Source organism: Empidonax traillii, unplaced genomic scaffold, assembly GCF_003031625.1.
Source record: "Empidonax traillii isolate 1590-97213 ecotype Southwest subspecies unplaced genomic scaffold, ASM303162v1 scaffold157:size2224338, whole genome shotgun sequence".
Taxonomy (NCBI): domain Eukaryota; kingdom Metazoa; phylum Chordata; class Aves; order Passeriformes; family Tyrannidae; genus Empidonax; species Empidonax traillii.
In genome coordinates, this window is record NW_020955350.1 from 628,716 (window position 1) to 648,197 (window position 19,482).

At 41.3% G+C, this 19,482-nt stretch overlaps 1 protein-coding gene across 1 annotated transcript in view; it reads left to right on the forward strand.

Moving 5' to 3' along the window:
- The window catches only part of SNTB1 (syntrophin beta 1), a 112,409-nt gene that overhangs the window by 43,746 nt on the left and 49,181 nt on the right, over nucleotides 1-19,482 (forward strand). Inside the window, exon 2 of the mRNA XM_027884920.1 lies at nucleotides 9,503-9,719. Within this exon, the coding sequence (XP_027740721.1) occupies nucleotides 9,503-9,719 (217 nt within the window). The remainder of the gene's footprint in view (nucleotides 1-9,502; nucleotides 9,720-19,482) is intronic.

Consider the following 19,482-nt stretch of genomic DNA (forward strand, 5'->3'; position numbering starts at 1 on the left):
TGCTCTCATTGATTAAATGCCCAGTGCACTGCAAGAAACCTAATAGAATCATAACTGTATAAATTTTCCATCTGACAAAATGGATGCTGGGAAACTCTATGCAATATTTATTAGAAAAGGAGTTTGATCTTAAAAAGACATTTTAAATCAAAATGTCAATTCACAGTTCTATTTTGTTTGTAGAGAAAGAAAAGAATTTGAATGAAGATGTATTTTTCAGAGCACCTCACAAAATCATTTCATGAAAAAAAATCAGATTCTGATTTCAGTATTTTTATGAGGATTTTTACTGCTTCCCTTGTTCCCTGTGTTCACTAATTCATTTTTTGGGATCCTGTCTGCAGAATAGTTTTAGATTATGCTGTTTAAAAGTACTAAACCTGCCCCTCCCCCTAAGTATTTCCTTTCACCCCAAACTGCGTTATGCACTTAAGTTCCAGGAGGGCCATATTCCATCAGGGATCACTGGCATTTTTTAAGATACAGTAACTGTAGCTCCTTGGGGATGAGAATCGAAGAGCTGTCATCTTGGTAAGAACTTTTCACCTCAAAGAGCAGCACATGATGCCATCCATGGTCCTGTGGCAGCACAGTTGGGTTTCAGTCTCAGTCTCTTTGTGCGCTTCAGTTCTGAGAATTTCCTGTGCTCAAAGTGTAGGTGCTTTCTGAATAACTTTTAACCAGTGCTAATGACTAGTGTGCTTGTTCTTTAATTGTTGTAGTTTGTTGTTAGTTTTTTGGTGGCTTATTTCTAGAGAAAACCATAATCCCTGGGAGGAAAGAGCTCCATTCAAATGGAAGCCAAAGAACTGAGGCACAAGGATGTGGTTAAATGTTTCATTGTCAGTCTCTTTTCATCACCCTTGCTGGATATACAGTCCTGCTTCCTTCATTCCTTGAAATACAAGGGATGGTGTCATGTGAATTCTGTCTCCCTTCCTGTGCCTCTGTCTGCTTCAGGTAGTTTTGTCCAGTTGATAGGTGTAGAGCCAAACCTCCTTCCAGGTCTGCCACTTTCCTGATGGGTCATCTTGGAAATTACTTTAGGTCGAGTAGAAGGAGTGTGAGACTGTGCTTGGACTTCAGAACCAGGCAAAGGTGGTCTTGAACGATCATCATGCCACAAAAATAAATGAAAATAAGAGTTGCTACATTATGCCCACCTCTGATCAGAAACACTCATCCCAGTTCCCCATGATTAGTTTACGGACCTCCTTGGATTTGTGTTTCGTCGTCATTGAACTTCAATAGCGTTCATATTCTTTCCTTCCTGCCTTCCTTCCTGCCTGCCTTCTTTCTATACCTCTATGGATTAAAGTATTTATAATCTCTGGCACATGAGTGTTGTGGACATGACCATTGGTCTGTCCTGTTGGAAAGGGTAAAAACTAAAGGATTCCAAAAAATAAGGACTTGCATGGTGATCTGATGCCTTTTGGTGCACAGCCCAGCCACAGGAGATACAACATATGTTGAATGTGTGCCCTGAGTTTGTTCATCTCAAAGCTCTTGGTATTGTCTAGTGAAGAAAAAAAAGGATGAACTGAAATTTTGCAAGTGATTGCAGCCCTGTGCTTCAGAGGAAATCCTTGGAATCTTAGGAGGTCTTCCAGGTTTTCCAGTAGGGAGAAGACCGTGGGCATTGTGAACCCAGTTTTCACTGACACTAGGATCTCTTTGAGTCAAAAAGTCATGAAGGGGTAGAAATTAAGTGTAATGCTGAGAACTCTGTCACTGACTTACTGCATGACTTTGAGGAAGGCATTTTAACTTGCCTATGTCAGTTTAGCCATCTGTAAAACAGGTACAATCATACACAGCATAATAATTTCCTTCTCAGTGAGTGCCATTTTCAGTCTATCCTGTACTACTTAATGATTTGTGTGACTGCTGAAATAACAGCATCCTCTAAAACCGTAATATCCTTACGTATTTTTCACATAATCACTAGCGGTTGAAATATTTGTTCTGACACTTGAGATTACTCATGTAAATAGAAAAATTATAGCATGCTGGCAATGCCAGACACCTTGAATTCCATCTGAGCATGTGGGTGATTGGAGAGGGATCTATAAATACTAACAGAGGCGGGGAAACGAGCATGAACAGCACACAAGAAATTCTGAAACAAGTTATTCCTGAGATGTATGTGAAAGATTTTAAAGTATAATGTCAATTTCAGGTAAGAGATGGCCCTTAGAAATCTAAGTACTAGTTCCACTGAAGGAATGTATTTCACACCGTTTCCATGCTTTGCATGAAGTCACACTTTTCTGTTGTATTTGGGGAGGGTTACAAGGGGTATGATGACCTACTCCTAATATCAATTGACTAAAACCACTTTTTTTTTTTTTTTTTTTTTTTTTAAACTTAGGAAACATTCTGCCTTGGAGACAAACAGAAACTCCAGTTTTGTTATCAATGAGTGACTCATAGATGCCACAATGCCTTTGCTCAAAATGTGACTGCTAATTTCCATGTTGAGCTCCCAAATTGCCAGTTTCAGATGTTTTCCACTGCCATTATGAATGATCTGCATAGTTCTAATGGTAGAGTTTATAGTGTCATGTAACAGTGTAGCAAATGAGCTGTGTAACATTTTACATAAAACTGTAGTAAGTTGGATAGCTACAGCTTGCAGGTTTAGACAGTAGTCTTTTTCTGTTTGTAGTTTATTTGATAAGGGACACTTGTGCAACGTCACTGCTTTCTGAGTAGTGTTTCTTTTGAGAACGAGCCCTTCAAGATAGCATCCATGTCTCCTTCTAGATCAAACTGTAAACATCTCCCTTTTTATCAAATATTGCACTTCCGGGATTTACAGGATATGTACAAGCTAAAATTTGTTTTTCACATTATGAAGAGAGTGATATATCTGCTTTTATTTTTGGGAAGTACATTAAGTTTTTGAAAGATAGATGCATAGCTTATGGGACTTTGCCACTAGAATTGGTGTACTTATCATTAGTTACGTATCAAAACTCAAAACTGAATACATCCAATTAATTGAAACAAACTTTGAAATTTAAAATAAACTAAATTACTTGAAGGAAATTGTAACACATTCAGTGTAGTAGGTATGTGATGGAGCCCTTATAATGGAAACTATAGAGAAACACCAACTAGAAAGAGTCTGCCTTTAATTTATTATTACTTTACCAGTCTGAAAGTTTTGTGTACCAGATTACTGACAGCTTGTGACTGCTTTTGATACTCCATCAGCTCAAGTGCTGATGTCACATATTTTGAGCTTTGCTCCAGCCTCCGGTTTCATTGTGATTCTATCTGACACAAGTTTGTGTCTGTTTAGTTTCTGTTAATCTGTTTTGAACAGAAATACAAAAAAAATCTCACCCAAGCATTGAAACTCGTCCTGCTTCCTTGAGCATGTGTGCTGTTAACTTGAAACATGGACTTTATTTCAAGACCATGGAAATGTAACTCAGGAGGGAGCTAAAAGGGGATGGTTAGCAGTGACCAAATCCAAGTGACCTCAGGAAGAAGCAGGTGGGAAGTGCTGACTGGAGGTGAAGTTTTCAGGCTGTCTAGTATAGGCTGGAGGGGAGTAAGTTGTGTGCTTTACTCATGCTGTGGAGTATAAAACTGTGGCTTTGTTGGAGGAATGAAAATGGATTAATACTTATAGGCTTTGCAGTTAACAAAATTGATATGCTGCATAAAATGACGTATAAAGCCTTCTCTCCCTAGAAAACATTTGTGTGCTAAGGAAAGTCGGAAAGGGTTGAAGAAGTGTTTGCTAAAGGGGAACATCAGGCCTAGGGAATTGGTGGCTGAATCAGCCCACATCATAGACAAAGTCTCAGGAAAGGAAACAGTGGAAAAGTAACTGTAGAATTGTTGGTGTTGTACAGAATCATGGGATGGCCTGGGAATGTAATCTCCAGCTCTGCAAGTGCTGAAATGAGAGCGAAAAAAGCAGACCCCTGGTGCAGGTGGGAAGGAGACAGCATCCATAGGGGCTGCCCATGGCTCCAGTCTGGACTCACACTGGGTTTCCCCCTGCAATTTCTTGACTTCTTAGACATTTTTGAGGGTGAATTATGTTTTTTGAAACCTGGTATAGATAACACAGAGTAACTGGTAACTGTGACCTATTCAGTTATCAAAACCATGAGGTTTCACAAACTGCACCCTTGCATGGCTTCCCGAGAGCAGCCCATTTTGTTCCATTTTCCCCTGTTTGATGGGGCAAAAAGCTCAAACTTGAAGCCTGATGGCTTACCAGCCACCTTTTGGCACCGATTGCTAAGGTTCTCCTTTCAGGTAAACCTTGTCTTAAATATGTGTTTGTCTCCTGCATATTTCTGAAATTATTGTTTCAAAACAGTCATTCATGTTTTCCATATAAAAAGCATAAGTGCAAACACTGAATGTTTTTTAAAAAGGATTTAAGAACAGCCCCTTCCTTACAATTCAGGTCCAAGCTGTCTCTTTAAGAGATGAATACAGAATATACTGAATTCAGTGGAATTACTTTAAAGACAGCAGAAGATGGGAAATTGAGCATAGTCTCACTACAGTATGTGAAATGGCCAAAGCACAAAGGGGATTTGTGTTCTCATAAGGTGTTTATTTTAACTAATTTGTATTATCTCCCAGAGGTGGAGATCTGATTCTTTTGGCAGATCAAGAGGTTTACTATTTCAAATCCCTTTCAGCATGGGAGAAAGGAGATGATGTAATGGATGTTACTTGTCTGAACGTAGCAACAGATGTTTCTGTAGGAAAGGTAGTGGAAACATTCACAAGCAGGATTGTTGACTTCTTTTTGGTTTATGCCCACATTAAAGCTGCTGAAAGGGTCATGTGACATATCTTCATAGATGATCTGATCTATAAGCTCTTTTCTTCAAGTATTTGGGTCTTAGTTTTGATGATGGCACTAGCAGCTTATCTCAGTTTTATATCCCATTTTTATACATGTCTTCACTATAGTTGGCTTGGGTTTAGTGGAAATTTGATCTCTTACATAACACCTAGCAGGCAAATTCTGGTGTGGTGGTAGAGGACACTCCGTGCTTTTCCCCTGCAAAGGGGAATTCCTTGATCAACTGTCCTCGAGCAGATTCAGTGATGTTGTTCCTTTTACTTTCGTACTGTAAACCTACACATCCTGTCCTCATTCCTCGAGTAACAAAAGAGCTTTCCTCCTTTGCTGGCTTCTCTTCAGTGGTCTTTGTCTTCCCTCCTAGGAAACAGTTTGAATGTGTCAGAAGAGTCCCAGTTCCTCAGAAAGGCGTCCGGCCAAGAACCTGACCAAGTTGGTCTGTAGTGTTTCTCTCATTAAAAGCTTGCTGCTTCCCCCCCCAAAAAAATCATCTGTGAACAGTTACAAAGGATTAATTGTGGAGTCTTGGGACTTGGCAGAAGTGCACATAAATGAAGTGCTTTTTTGGAAGCTACATTGCCTGTCTTGCAGATCAAAAAATATATCCAAAATATTTCAGTGTGTATCAGTGGATTAATTCATTTGATTGCCACTTCCCTTCCTCTTCTCTTTGTGGGGAGGGGCACTCTGGAGATTGGAATTTTAATTGCTTGACCGCAGTTTCTTATTAGTGGTGGACCAGAAGGGTATGGATCATTAATTAGGACTAAATATAAGGATCTCTGAAGTTGAGCTATAGCATCAAACAAATGAGTTTAGACAACTCTCGACTAAAATTACAGTCTATCAGTGAATTGAGTTACAATAATGAAACCACTGAAATTTTTTTTCTGAGTCGCTGCACGTTGGTTTCTGTGTTTGCAGATTGCATTCTGATGGTCTTACAGATATTGGTGGTTCTATATAAATATATACTTAATATTTGTATATATAGCAGGCATATGTATTCTGAAGGCATATACGTATATACATACTTAGTCTAGTTATACATAATTCAGAGTTGTTATACAATGGCATGCCTTATTTAATTTTATTAAATGTTTTGGGGTTTTAATCCATTAGGTAGTTTCATTGGGAATAAATAAAAAACAGTTTTCTTGCTATTTGCTTTCTTTTTCAGTCAGTACCTAAATTTGTGCTGCTGTATCCAGAGGACAATCTAGCTCTTGAGTGTAATGGTCTGAAAACAAAATATTATCCACATTATTACTTGAATGTCCAATAGTTTGTATCATATTTTTTCTGGTTTTAAAACTTGATGATGGAAGTGAATTGTAAAACTTCAGTTATACTTTAACTTTGCTGTATCCATGATTCTTAGTGCAGTGTGGAATAGGATTGGTATAAACTTGCTTTCTTCTGTGGATTAAAAACTGGTTAGTGGACAGACTGCAAAATGTAACATGTATAGGGTCACCCTAAATTGCTGCGTATGTAGTAGGGTTACATTGTAGTAGGGTGCATTGCTATGAACAACATGTTCTGCAGTATTTGCATCCAGAATTTAGAAGAAAATAGGAAATAATTGCTCATAAAACTTGTGAGTCATCTGAACAGTGTGTGCCTTATTTCAGCTAAATTCATAAACTGAACTTTGGTTATGGACATGTAATTATGCATGTTGATGAAGCAAATGGAAAACAGTGGCTCTGAAATTTAAATAATAACCAAAAAATTTATAAAAGGATCAAGTTCTGCCACCTGTTCCACTCCCGTATTACATTTGTGCTTTTATATATATCCATTCGGGGGCTTTTAAAATATGAAACACATTTCAATATGCAAGAGCCATAAAGTCTGGGCTGTAAAACCCAGCAGAATTCAGCCATGAATCTAGAGCTGTGTTTATATTTAGTAGGACATAATTAGTAGGAATTACGAATTTTTTTTTTTTTTTGGACAGAATACCTATATTCACTTCATTTTGTCATTCTCCTGTAGAATTTCACAGGAAGATGGTGTTTGCAGTTTATCAATATATTAATGAGTCTTTATCCTTGTAAGTTTTCTTGGGGCTGAGCAACCATCTCCTGTTGAGAGGTAGTAGAAACTGGATGTCTGGTAGTTCAGAAGCTGAGAGGAATTTTCATAGCATGTTTTTCCTCAAAGTGGTTTTTTTGGCTTTTGCTGTGTTTGAGACTCAGTTTCTGGAAAGAGGGTTGTGCTTCTGCTCTCTCTGCCTGATCCTGCTTCCTCTTTCATGGGGGTTTCTGAAACATTTCAGCTGCTTGCCATGAATTCATCGGTGTGTCACATGGAAACTTGGCTTCTTGGCACCTGGAAGGGACGGCTCTTTTCTTCTGTCCCATCTCTGGGGAATTAAATTCACATTTTTGTGTTCCTGCTTAGGTTTACAGCCAAATTTTTTACTTCAGCTTCCTTCCTCCCCCTGCCCCTCTCTCTTTTCCTTAATTAAAATATGCTAAGGTTGAATGCATATAGCTGCAACTGAAAAAGGATGAAAATAGCACAGATGAAACAGCTATACTATTGAGACCTGGACCTTTATTTAGCACTGTGTTTGCTGGCATGTCACTGTAGCAGGGTTCAAAAGCTGACAGGATTACTTTTTTGCAACAGATTAATTGTTCATCTCTAGTTTTAAAGAGAACAAAATTTTGTTTCCAGTCAAACGTGATTTTTACAGCTTCAGCTGTTCCTCCTGTCTGAGTTAAGGACAAAGTCATATTAATTCAGTGTACACAGGAATAGATTCACCACATCTGTGTGTGTTCAGCTTCTCTGCTTAAGAGTACATACATGAGTCTGAGTACATCCAAACTGAGATGCTGAGTGCTGAAACCATCTCTCTGACACTGGCTGAAACTGATTCTTTTCAGCACCTTTGAAAATCATGTAGTTTATGGAGTACCCAAGGATGAGCACTGGTTTTGGAAGTTAAGTGACACAGGTTTGGGTATGTGTCTACAAGAAGATTAAAAAAATCAATCACAACACTTCTTGTTTTAAATAGTTTCTGGAAGCCTCGTACCAGTTTTTCCCTGAGTAGGGAACAAATTAATTTAAAAAAAATACTCAGAGTAGGATGGGACAAGGAAATCAAAACACTAGTGTTGGGTAGGACAGCTTTTCTGATAAATCACAAATGATCCTTCTCACAGAGGAATATTGTGTAACACGCCTAAACACAGAAGTCCTTGTAACTGAAGTTAACAAATTTTTTAAAAGGGAGAGAGCAAGCAATGGCAAGATGTGTACTAAGGTGTTCTAGAGAAAAGATGGCAATAGATGTTGGCAGAGCCTGGGCTCTGGTTTTGCACTGATTTCTCTCTTGGTAAAACTGTTACAAAGTGCCTTAAAAAGAGTGATACGGAAATTATCTCTGGCTTTGACAGAAAACCCCTTGTTGTTCTTGTCCACTCTTCTGAATACTTTTCTTGCTTTCTTTTTGAACTTCAAAACTTCTTCCCTTATTTAACTTCCCTTACCACAATGCCCCTTTGTAATTTACCCTCCTTTTTGTTACTCAGTCCTTCACAGCTTCTTCAGCTGAGCTGGCACGGTGATCTGCACCATTTCCTTGAAGTGTTCTCTCACAGCATTTTAGTAACTTCCCCAGATAATTTCACAGTGCTCCTGCCCTTTCAGTTCATGTCACTGCTGTTGAGTCCTGAGTGCAATCAAGTGGCTACAGCCAGTTAGGCAGCCACAGCTGTTTGCAGTGGGGATAGAGACTTAGCCAGGGCACAGAAATATGAGGTCTTTTCTTGTGAAGGAGACTGTGACTGGCAGATTTGCCAAGCATATGAAAAGCAAAAGTAATCTTGAACTACCAAAGGAATTAAAAAACAGAGAAAAATGTTGCAATATTTGCCTGCCTAAAGAGAGGAATATGAAGTATATGTGTAAAAGAGGTATTTATTTTTGAATACATCATTTCAGAGTCCTACATTCTCTTTTCCTATCCATACTGGAAGAAAGCCTGGAAGAGGCTGAGAAGAGAACCTAATCTGACACCTCCACCCTCACAAAAGGCTCAAACTCAATTTTATTTCCCCAAGAGAAGTCCTAAGAAGTGAATTGGTTTTTGTTTACTCCATATATATATATATATATATATATGTACAAGTAGATTAGCTAAAACTGCTTCCCAGCAAGCAGAAATAGCTGTTGAGATCAGTGGTGTGACACTGACAAGCGTGAACCAGAAGCAAGATGTGAGTTGGCAGCACTGGAAGTGTTGCTGGAACATTTTAGATAGGGGAATAATAGGTTCACTGTCACTTGCTTGAATGTCTTAAAAACTTCCACGTACCTCAGACAGCTCGTGGCTTCTGTGCGTAGGAATTGCTTCATGACTATTTACAGGTTATCTATAGAGGTGGGATGGCTCTCCTGGCCTTACACCAGCAGTATGCTCTATTTTGCCTATTCTGTTCTTCCTCCTTATTGTGCCATACAAAGCAACAGTCAGATCTCCCATCTCCTGTATTTGCACAGCTTCCAGTGCTGGGATGCTGGGCGAGCAGAAATCATGGACAGTGTTGGGGGTTAACACCAGCTCAGAGAACTCACATGAGGATGCAACTCCTGAATATCCATTTATTTATTGCTTCCCTTTTTTTTCCATAGTGAAATACATGAGAGAAGCAACCCCCTATGTGAAGAAAGGCTCCCCTGTGTCGGAGATTGGGTGGGAGACGCCGCCCCCCGAGTCCCCCCGCTTGGGCTGTGCCTCTGCTGACCCGATGTCGCAGCTTTCGCTCTCCATCCACAGAGACAAGAAGACAATACCACTCAAGATGTGCTACGTGACACGCAACATGACGGTGTCAGACCCCGAGAACAGGTGAGCTGGGGATTTGCCTGGAGTTGGGATTTTGCCTTCGCGTTGAATCGCTGTTGACCTTTACAGCTCTGGGATGGGTGAGCAGGAGCTGGGCAAGGGAAGTAAGCACCAGTTTGGGAAGGGTGGGTGGTGGTGTCTGAGACACGGGGTGCTGGGTTCACCTTTTGGGTTTGCTAAAGAAACTCTTCGATGTGGGAATCCAGCATTTTTATTAGAAATGGAATATCAGGAGTTCATTTTCATCCTGATTAAGTGTCTGCTTTTGAAGGAAAAGACACTGTACACACTAATTGGTTACATCCTCCAGGCTGGCTAGATCTGATTCCACTAAATTGCATTTTCTTTCCTTTTTCTAATGAATATTATTTTAAGAATGGTCTGTTTTGTCCATTCCATTCTGGACATTAAAGTCAAGAAGAAGAGAAAAGTTCCACTTAGAAGGCATTAATAGGGAATTTTTGTGACTTCTTGGCTGGTTTTTATTTCTCATAATGTTAAAAATAGGATGAGCTTTTACCAGCCCTTATTTATAACATATGTGGAACAGCTGCACAACAGCAGCACACTCCCTGATCCCTGCTCTAACAGCTGCTAATAAAAAAGGGACCAGTCAAGTCAGGGATGCAGACTGATTCTCCATCCAAATAATGGCTTTTTTGTGTGCTGCCTTGCCCGGCAGCTTGGTGTAATGTCTTTGATTCTCAGTACTTACGTATGGGCATAAACAAAAGCTACATTTTCATTTGAGGAGTGGAGCAGAGAACAGAAAGGTTTTTGGGGAAAGTGGGTTCCTCTGTAGTCTCTTGCACTGCAATTTCAGAAACTTAATTAATATCTATGTAATTTTCCATCTTTCTTTTTCATATTTGTCTGACCTTTTAGTTTTTGCCCTCCATGCTTTATCGTTTAGTATTTCTTTACTCTCCTTCTGCCCTTCATCTCACGAAGTGGTTACCACCGTAGTCAGTGATAACTGACCACTACAGAAGTGCGATTGTAAAACAGAAATAACCCTGACAGTCTCTCTCAGTTTAAATCAAGATGTTTATTGATATTGGCCATTTTTTTTCACATATATCTGTATAGTTTAAGATGTTGAGGTTTGACAGCTGTATCGCTTACTTGTCTGAGAGTTTATTGTTCTCTCTGCTATGGAGTGTAGTTTAAAAATACCCGTACAGGTCACATTGTTGGAATCAATACAGTGTAATGATACTTTACACGTGTTGGCTTCATTTTGTTCTAATTTTTTCCCTTTTCTTTGGACCGTATTGTAGTTTTCAGCTTCTGTCACTCTCCTGGTCCTCAGTTAGGTTTGAGGGCCAGGAGGGCTGACCCAGAGGGACACACACTCATTGCTCATGATATTTCTGCAGTGGAGCTAACTTCTTTGAAGCATACTAGAAATGTGTGTGTTCTTAGGTGTTACTAGGAAGTAATGTGTGGGAGAGTCATTTTGCTTGTTATCATGGTTTTCATTTTGTGTTGCTGTCATTTCCTGTGGAAAGATTGACTTCTGATTGTTACTGTGGTCCAGCACACTGCGGTCTAAGCTGGATTTTTCCATCAAAGCCCACAGTACCTCACCGTTGTGGTAGTTGTAGTGTAGCAGCAGCACTCCATCGATTTACCATCCTTACCAGTTTCAGGTTTTTTTTAACAGTTCTGAGTACTGGAACTTGTATTTTCCAGGAGAAATGCTATTACAATACAGCAGTCCTTTCCCACTGGAATGCATCCCAAGACAGTAGTCTGACTCCACAAAAATAGTTTTATCTTCATTCACAGCAGAGCGCAAACCATGTCCTTACGTGCTTACAACACTTCTGTTTCATAACCCAGTGACCTGACACACATAGATTTTATAACTGATGGTGTCACTTTGCTGGATGGCTTTAGGAGAGCACTGCTGGCAGACTGCCAAAGCATATGCTGGCCATAGAAGGGCTCCTTTGGACTATAACTGAGCTAATTTTCATCTAAGAACATGCATGTGCATGGAAAGGCCGAGTTTTCCAGTGCAGCTGTTTCTTCAGTGCAGGCTGAGGATAATGTCATAGCAACGTTGTGGAACCAGCCTGGACTGATTGGACATTCAGCAGGAGGAGATACCTATGTTAAAAGACCTAAAAGGAAATACTTGCTTGTTGGCAGGGAATTATCTCCAGTTCTTAGAAAGCTGCAGTGAAATGTGGGTTTAGTGGTCATGGAGGAGAGTGGTTTTTCCCATTAGAGCTGGTGGCCCTGCATAGGATTTCTTATTCTCTTGGAAAACTCACCCCAGTTAAGAGATTCTTAAGTCTATGTCTAATCGCAACTGGTTTGGTGAGCTTGTTATTTTGGAGCAGGAGTGAAGTTTGGTGGTTTTAGAGCCAGAGATTCTCAGATGTCTCCTTCAGCTACCCTGCCTGTGGGTTCACTCTGGAGGAAGTAGAGAATTGTTTTCTGTAAGATGACAAGGAGAAGTTCCTTAATACAAACTAATGCCATACTTAGTGTGTAGGAATTTTTTATAATAATATAAACATGGCAAGAGGAGAAAAGATTCAGAGCTTCTTAGTGTCATTCTCCTCCAGATGCAGGGCCCATTATTATACTTTAGGGTGGAAAAAAACGCTTAAAATAATTGCTACCAAAATTATTCGTTTGCCTTTGTTTTCACTGATAAATGATCTTGGTGGCAGTAGTAAAGTTTAATGTCAGGCCTCACAGAGAAGCATTCCCTCCCAGTGAGGGGAATGGTCATGGATAGTAATACCAATAAGCAGTTAATTTTACTGCAGTGTAGAAAGCTTTTCATCAATTTCTGGTGATTATATTAAGGAAAAGGAGAAAAAAAGAATAGGTCTCTGAGGTGAAATTTTTTCTATTGGTGCTTTGGGACATAATACAATACTTCTGTACATGGCATGGGAGACATGACATTCCCTGGAGGAATGAGACCGTACGTTGTGGACTGAAAAGGTTTTCTTGTCTGTTTTTGAAGTCACCCTGAAATCCTGCTTACACTTTTTTTCAGCCAAACCCAGGATGTGTGGGCCTGATCCTTTCAGCATTTAGTGTGCACACATCATGTTTTTCCAGTGTCAGGAGTCCAGAGCAGTGTGATTCTTACAGGGAACTTCACCAGGGTCCAGTCTTAATGATTGAGTTACTCATTGGCCGGATTTGGCCGTCCGATGGGAAAGGTTTGCTTTGGTCTGGAAGCAAGGAAAAATGGGCCAAGACAGCTTCCCAGCAGCGTGGTGCCAGCTGTCAGCTGCACACAGTAGCAGCACTGTAGCAAGAATGGCTGCAGCTCACAGACTTCACACCAAGAACACGTGGAGAAACGGATAAGGAACTTTCCTTATCTGTTGTTCACTTCAAGGTTGGACTGGGAATTACAAGAAGGAGGTAAAATTGAGCAGGTGTGTTCTACGAGTGTGTTGAGTTTGCATGGCCAGGTTCTGGTAGCAGGGCAGCTACAGGGGTGGCTTATGTGAGAAGCTGCTGGAAGCTTCCCCCTTGTCTGACAGAGCCAATGACAGACAACTCCAGGATGGACCCATTGCTGGCCAAAGCCGAGCCAATCAGGAGTGATAGTAACACCTCTGTCATAACATATTGAAGAAGGGGGGAAAAGCTTACTGCACAGATGTAATTGCAGTCAGAGAGGAACCGAGTGAGAATCTGAGAAAAACAACTCTGCAGACACCAAGGTCAGTGAGGAAGGTAGGGCAAGAGGTGCTCCCGGTGCCAGAGCAGAGATTTCTCTGCAGCCTGTTGAGAAAACCATGCTGAGGCAGCAGTGCCCCTGCTGCCCATAGAGGTCCATGGGAGTGCGGAGATCCACTTGCAGCCTATGGAGGAACCCACACCGGAGTAGGTGGATGCCTGAGAGATCTGTGAACCCATGGAAACCCATGCTGGAGCAGGCTCCTGGCAGGGATCTGTGGATCTGTGGAGGGAGAAGTCCACTCTGGAGCAGGTTTCCTGGTAGGACTTGTGACCTTGTGGGAGCAGCCTGTGCCTGAAGGACTGCGTTCCATGGAAGTGTGATCAGCAGTTCATGCAGAACTATTGCCCATGGGATGGAGTCACATTGGAGGAGTTCATGGGAAACCGTGGGAAGGGAATAGGGAAGGGTCTCTCTCCCTGAGCAGCAGTGGAAACAACATGTGGTGACCTGGCCATAACCACCATTCCCCATCTCCCTGCACTGCTGAGGGAAAGGAGGTAGAGCTCAGGAAGGAGGGACTGATGGCAGGAAGGTGTTTTTAAGATTTATTTTACTTTTCATTATCCTGCTCTGATTTTGTAATAAATTCAGTTAATATCCCCAAGTTCAAGTCTGTTTCGTCCATGACAGTATTCGGTGAGTGCTCTCTTCTGGTCCATATCTCGGCTCATGAACCCTTCATTATATTTTCTCTCTGTCCACTGGTGAAAGGGAGTGATAGAGCAGCTTTGGTGGGTGCCTGGTATTCAGCCAGTGACAGCCAACTACAAGGTGGCTGAGGAACTGGCTGGGATCCATTCATCCTGGGCTCTGCACACTGAGCTGGGTTTGGGCAATACCTGAGCTTCCCAAGACAACAAGGAGGTGCAGGACAGGACAGACTGTTTGCTTCCAAGGCAGCAATAGAGTTAAGCAGCTTCGTTATTTTATTTTTTTGTTTTTACATTGGGAAATACTGATTGACTGAAAGAAGTATTTGTAAGATTTATTGCAAAGCTGTTGCTTCCCAAAGTGGTTCCTTTGGGACACATTCTTTTTGAAAAAAAATTTGTTACATTATTTAATAACACGTCAGTAATGCACACTAACAGGGTCAGTGAGATTTAACGTTTTGAAATGTAATTGGCATATAAGCATGTAATTTATGCAAGCATGAAATAGCCCTGTGTGATTCTGAAATGGTATTTCAAAATCTTAAATAGAAAACAAATTCTGGTGAATTTGCATGTATTTACTTTTGTTACAATAAGACATGAAAACAAAAGTTAAGCTTCTTTTTTAAGGCAAAAACTGAGATTCAAACAGATTTAATATGACATAGTAGAAACAAGTTCTTCCATCAAAAAACCTAAGTCATGAATGCTGACAACAAATGTAAGAAGTTAGCAGATGCAACAAAAAGAAAATCTCTTGAAGTAAAAGCCAAGAATCTGGGATGCTAGTTTAGGACAGCACTGTTCAAAAATTGACTTCTCAATCATTTCTGATGCATTTTTATCTGTGAGGCTGATTATGTGGTTATAGAGGTGATGTCTGGAGTACTAGTAGAAACTCCATGCCTTTTCAGTAAAATTCTACGAAACATGACCACACATAGTTCAGGACCTACCAACACTCTCAGTTTCACTGCTGAGACAAAGTACAGCTCTAATTTTCTGTAGAAGGATTACAAGACTGGACATGTTCAGACTGGACATTAGGAACCATTTCTGTACTGAGAGGGTGGCCAAACCTCGGAAGAGGCTTCCTAGAGATGGTGGATGCCCCAAGCCTGTCAGTGTTCAAGAGGTATTTAGACAGTGCTCTTAACAACAGGCTTTAACTTTTGGTCAGCCCTGAACTGGTCAGGCAGCTGGGCTGGGTGATCACTGTAGGTCCCTTGCAGCTGAACTATTCTGTTCTGTTCTGATTCTTTTCTATTCTGTGAGGGGATGAAAGACCAAGGAGCTCCTGTGTCTCTTCACATTCACACCTATATAACTTAAGGGCAACTCAGGGGGCAGGGAGGCAAGCAGAAAAGATTCTAGATGTCTTAGTTGAAAACATGGTCTGGCTTATGCCTCCACCCTGCCTGTTTCCTGCTTGGTAAACAGGACCGTACGTTGATGCTGCCAGGTATGAGCAGCCACTGGTGCACAAAGCAAATGCTGGACTCTCCTCAAAGAGCACTGTGGTTTAGATGTGCACTTTTGCAGCCTGGGTTTTTTCTTTGCTATTGGGGAAATGGTTTCTATAAGCCATATGCATATGGGGCTTGCGGAGGGCAGAGCAAAGCCACAGAGTGATCATAGTACCAGAATGATTTACAGCTGCTCTTGGAGAGCATAGATCACATTTATCTTGTTTTCTGCCTCTTAAGAGGTAGTTTGATAAACACCAGGCACAGTCAATGACACTGGCAGTAGCAAGCACAGATGGGGTTAGGTGCTGGGCAAAGGCTGAGACCTGGACCCAGGACTGAGGAGGTGATGGACTGTTCCCATCACTGTGCTGGCACTGCTGCAGCATGCTGGAGCTGTGTCAGTCCTGGGTGGACATCAGCAGCTCTGTAGGGCTTCCTAGGGAGGTAGAAATTTCCTTTTCCTAGCAGACAGTACAGATTTAGCAGGATTGGGCTCTGGTTTAGAAAACTTGGGTCTTTTTTCTGTTACTGTGTGTTGTATATGGGCAAGGAAAGATAAAGGGCTTAGGTGTGCAGGGGGTAGAGCAAAAAGGTAAAGATATGTAGTGGGTGCCTTACTAGTATTTAAAAATCCCCGTCCACACCTCCTCAAGGAGTTGCTCCTTGTGTTGTTATTGAGCTGCTCTCTGCTCTGAGCTGCTCTCTGGTAGACAAAACCTCTGTGAAGTGGAGACACCGTACTTAATTCACAGTGTTGTTGTGAGCTACAGCTTGAGATCCTTGCGTGACAGGCACTTAATTATCATTATTGGTACAGACATGTTTTACTATTTGAATATCAATAAGTCCTTTGAAGAAGTTATTGAGCCTGCTAGAGTCAAAGTCCTGATTTATATCAGGAATTTTTGTTACTTTTTTTTCCCCCCTGGTGGGCTATGTTTATTATCTATTTAGATTACTGTATCAGCAATCCAACAGTAAAGTAAAGCAACTTGAAAGAGTGTAATTCAAATCCAGACAAGAACAAAAATTACAATAATCAGGATGAAACTCTGCTTGACTCACCCCTCATCATTAAACCACCCTGCTTTGTGCTGTCACAGTGTGCACAGTCTGTTTGAGAAGAACATTGTGATATGTTTTACATCCTTGCCCACAAAGGGTTGTGAATTTAAGGTCAAGTTGAACTCGGGTTTTTAACCTTAGCTCCCAAATATTTTACTGTATTGGATCCAAATCCACCTTTTGTGTGAAGTTGGATGTCTCTTGTGTTCTTGTTTATAGTACTGTAACTGCTAATCTGCTCACAAAATCTGCTCTTTATTGGAAGGGATGAAGAAGTAGGTGGCATTTGAGATTTATCTACTGTTCTTTCTTAGAAGCTGAGAGACATTAGGCAGTTTAGCTAAAAAGGCATTTGCTGTGTCCCCATGCCCCCTTTAATACCCTGAGGGTAGGAGAGGGAAGAAGTTGGGGTGTGAGGAACAGGAGTGGAGCTGTGGGATAGGCCATGGGGAAGGCATCCTCTTCCTCCTTGATATGTTTCATGGCTGTTTCATGGCTCCTTGGTAGCCAGGGTCAATGCATTCAGGGTTAGGGTTGTCAGATGAGAGACCTGTAAGATTTTATTTTCTCTTTTATAACAGAATTTTGGGGCAAATCATTTACTACTGGAATTAATAATTAATGGTTCAATAATCAGGTGTCTGACAGTCCTCTGACATCTACATTAGCTGCTTTTTGGGCAGCTCTGCAGTTGCTGGAAGCTTGGAAGCTGCAGTCATCTAGTTTGTTAAGGGGACAGTTTTCCAAACCTGTAGGAGCTGGAGCTCTGAAGCCTCTTTAGGCAGAAATGGTGATTTTATTTTTTTCCATTATTAGGAATAGTTGTTTTCTATTATTTGTGAAACTCCCTGCCAGCCAAACAGGTCACTGTTTTACTCTGGGTCATACCTATTTTTGTCTATTTTGTCTTTTTTTGGAAAGGCCACTGAGATCAGACAACACTGTAGGATTATGCCTTTTATAGAGAGGAGTGTTTTTGCCTCTTCTGAGTTCAAATCACCAGCTAAGCTTTTTGGAAGAATGAAAAAAATCCAGCAGGCAATCCAAAGGCAATTTTCTGCAGAACAGCCTCCAGGGTATCCAGGGTATACACAAATACATTAACAAACTAAGTTGAACTTTGGATGTTCATTACTTTTTTTTTTTTTTTACTTTAGGTGTTATCCTTGTTCTGTTAAATCATATTAAAATACCTTTCTAATGTCCTAAAGACTGCTGTAGTCTCTGGGCAATGGTTTGAGAAGTGTATTGCTGGGGGAATGTGCCAGTATTTGGGGACACAGTGGAAACCGCTGAGTTTTCCTGAAGGGTGTTTGGTATACCAGTGTAGAATTGGATAGTTCAGCATATTGTGACTGATCTTCGATTTGTGCAGGTCCTGGTGAATCTGAGATTAGTTTTGTCTCATTTTCTTGGGGGGGGGGGGGGGGAATCCCATCTTTTCCCCTGACATAATGACAGGGGTCTTTCTGCCTTCCCCAGGAGCAGTGTGAGTGCTGCAGGGCAGAACAGAAGAGAACAAATAGTTCATCACGTTTTTATGTGTGTCTATATGTAAAGCTATGTAAGTGCTGACATCTAGGTTGCTGCTAAATAATGTTGAAGAGAAGTTTTAAGACCCCTGAGATCTTCCAAACAAAGTAAGTTGATATGCAAGAGTTTCAGTTTCCTGCCATGCTCCCAGTCCCCACAGCCTTTGTATTGACTTGGAGATAGTGACAACCTCGAGACCCTTTATCCTGCCCTGGCTGTTGGTCTGTGCTCAGTGCTGGGCTTTCCCTTGCTTCTCAGCGGGTCTGCAAATTGGATTTCAGTCTTACAGCTCTGATCTGGCCTGACTTGCCATTAATTAAGAAGCAGGATTTTCAGCTGGTGTATTTAGAGCTGCTCCCTCCTGCACGTTGTGTAGTCATTGGTATGGCAGCAAATTACATCCTCAGCATGAGCCTTGGGTGGCGGATTGCCACCATAGGTGCCTCACCTCAGTGTTGGTAGGTGCTGAGGTTGATATTTAGTGCTTAGGTTGTGGATACATTGCGATTTTAGTACCCTGCAGTCTCTTCTAGCTTTCTTGCACATCTTTTTCTGCTGATGGAAATTCCAGTTTGACTGTAGTAGGAATTATGGTGAAGTTGTTACTTCTTCTCATCACTTACATACAGCTTTTCCATCAATCCCTGAGTCTGTTCAATGGGAAGATGAGTTCACTGCCAGTAGTGAAAGTCCCTAAGGAATCTGCCAGTATCTTCAGGAGACTGGCTCCCAGGTGGTGCTGCTTCCCACAGCACTCAGTGGCCAGTAATTGATCCAGAGTGAATTTATGGCTTTGTTGTCTTGGTTGTCTGGCTTCTGTTTTGCTTCACTTGGCAACTAATCAGTGATCCCTGGGATTCTTGATCATAGAAGCCAAAAAGTAGGTATTTAAAATAATGAGACATGGAGACATGTCCTGCTAGATAAGGTGGACGTGCTCTTTCTCTCTTCCAGCAGGACTTTCTCCTGTGACAGTTCATCCATAAGGCAGAGCTGATCTATCAGCAGCCCAACTCATTTTTCCTGTTTCCGTATCAGTTTTCACCCAGGCTTGTGGATCATGTCCTCTTCTTTGCCCTGGGTTCTACTACAGCACTGCCTAACAGCAACAGTGGTGTTCCTTCTCAGAAGACTTGTAATTCTTCTCCAAGACCATGATCTCTTATTTATGCAGCAGCATGAGACCCTACACCCTCATCTCATCTCAATTTGAAGGGGTCATTTACCACTATTACCAGCTGCTGTCAGGAGCTCTTTGCTTAGCCCAGATGCAGTTCCAGCTGCAGAAGGTTTGCTTTGCTGCAGATGCTTTGAGATTGCAG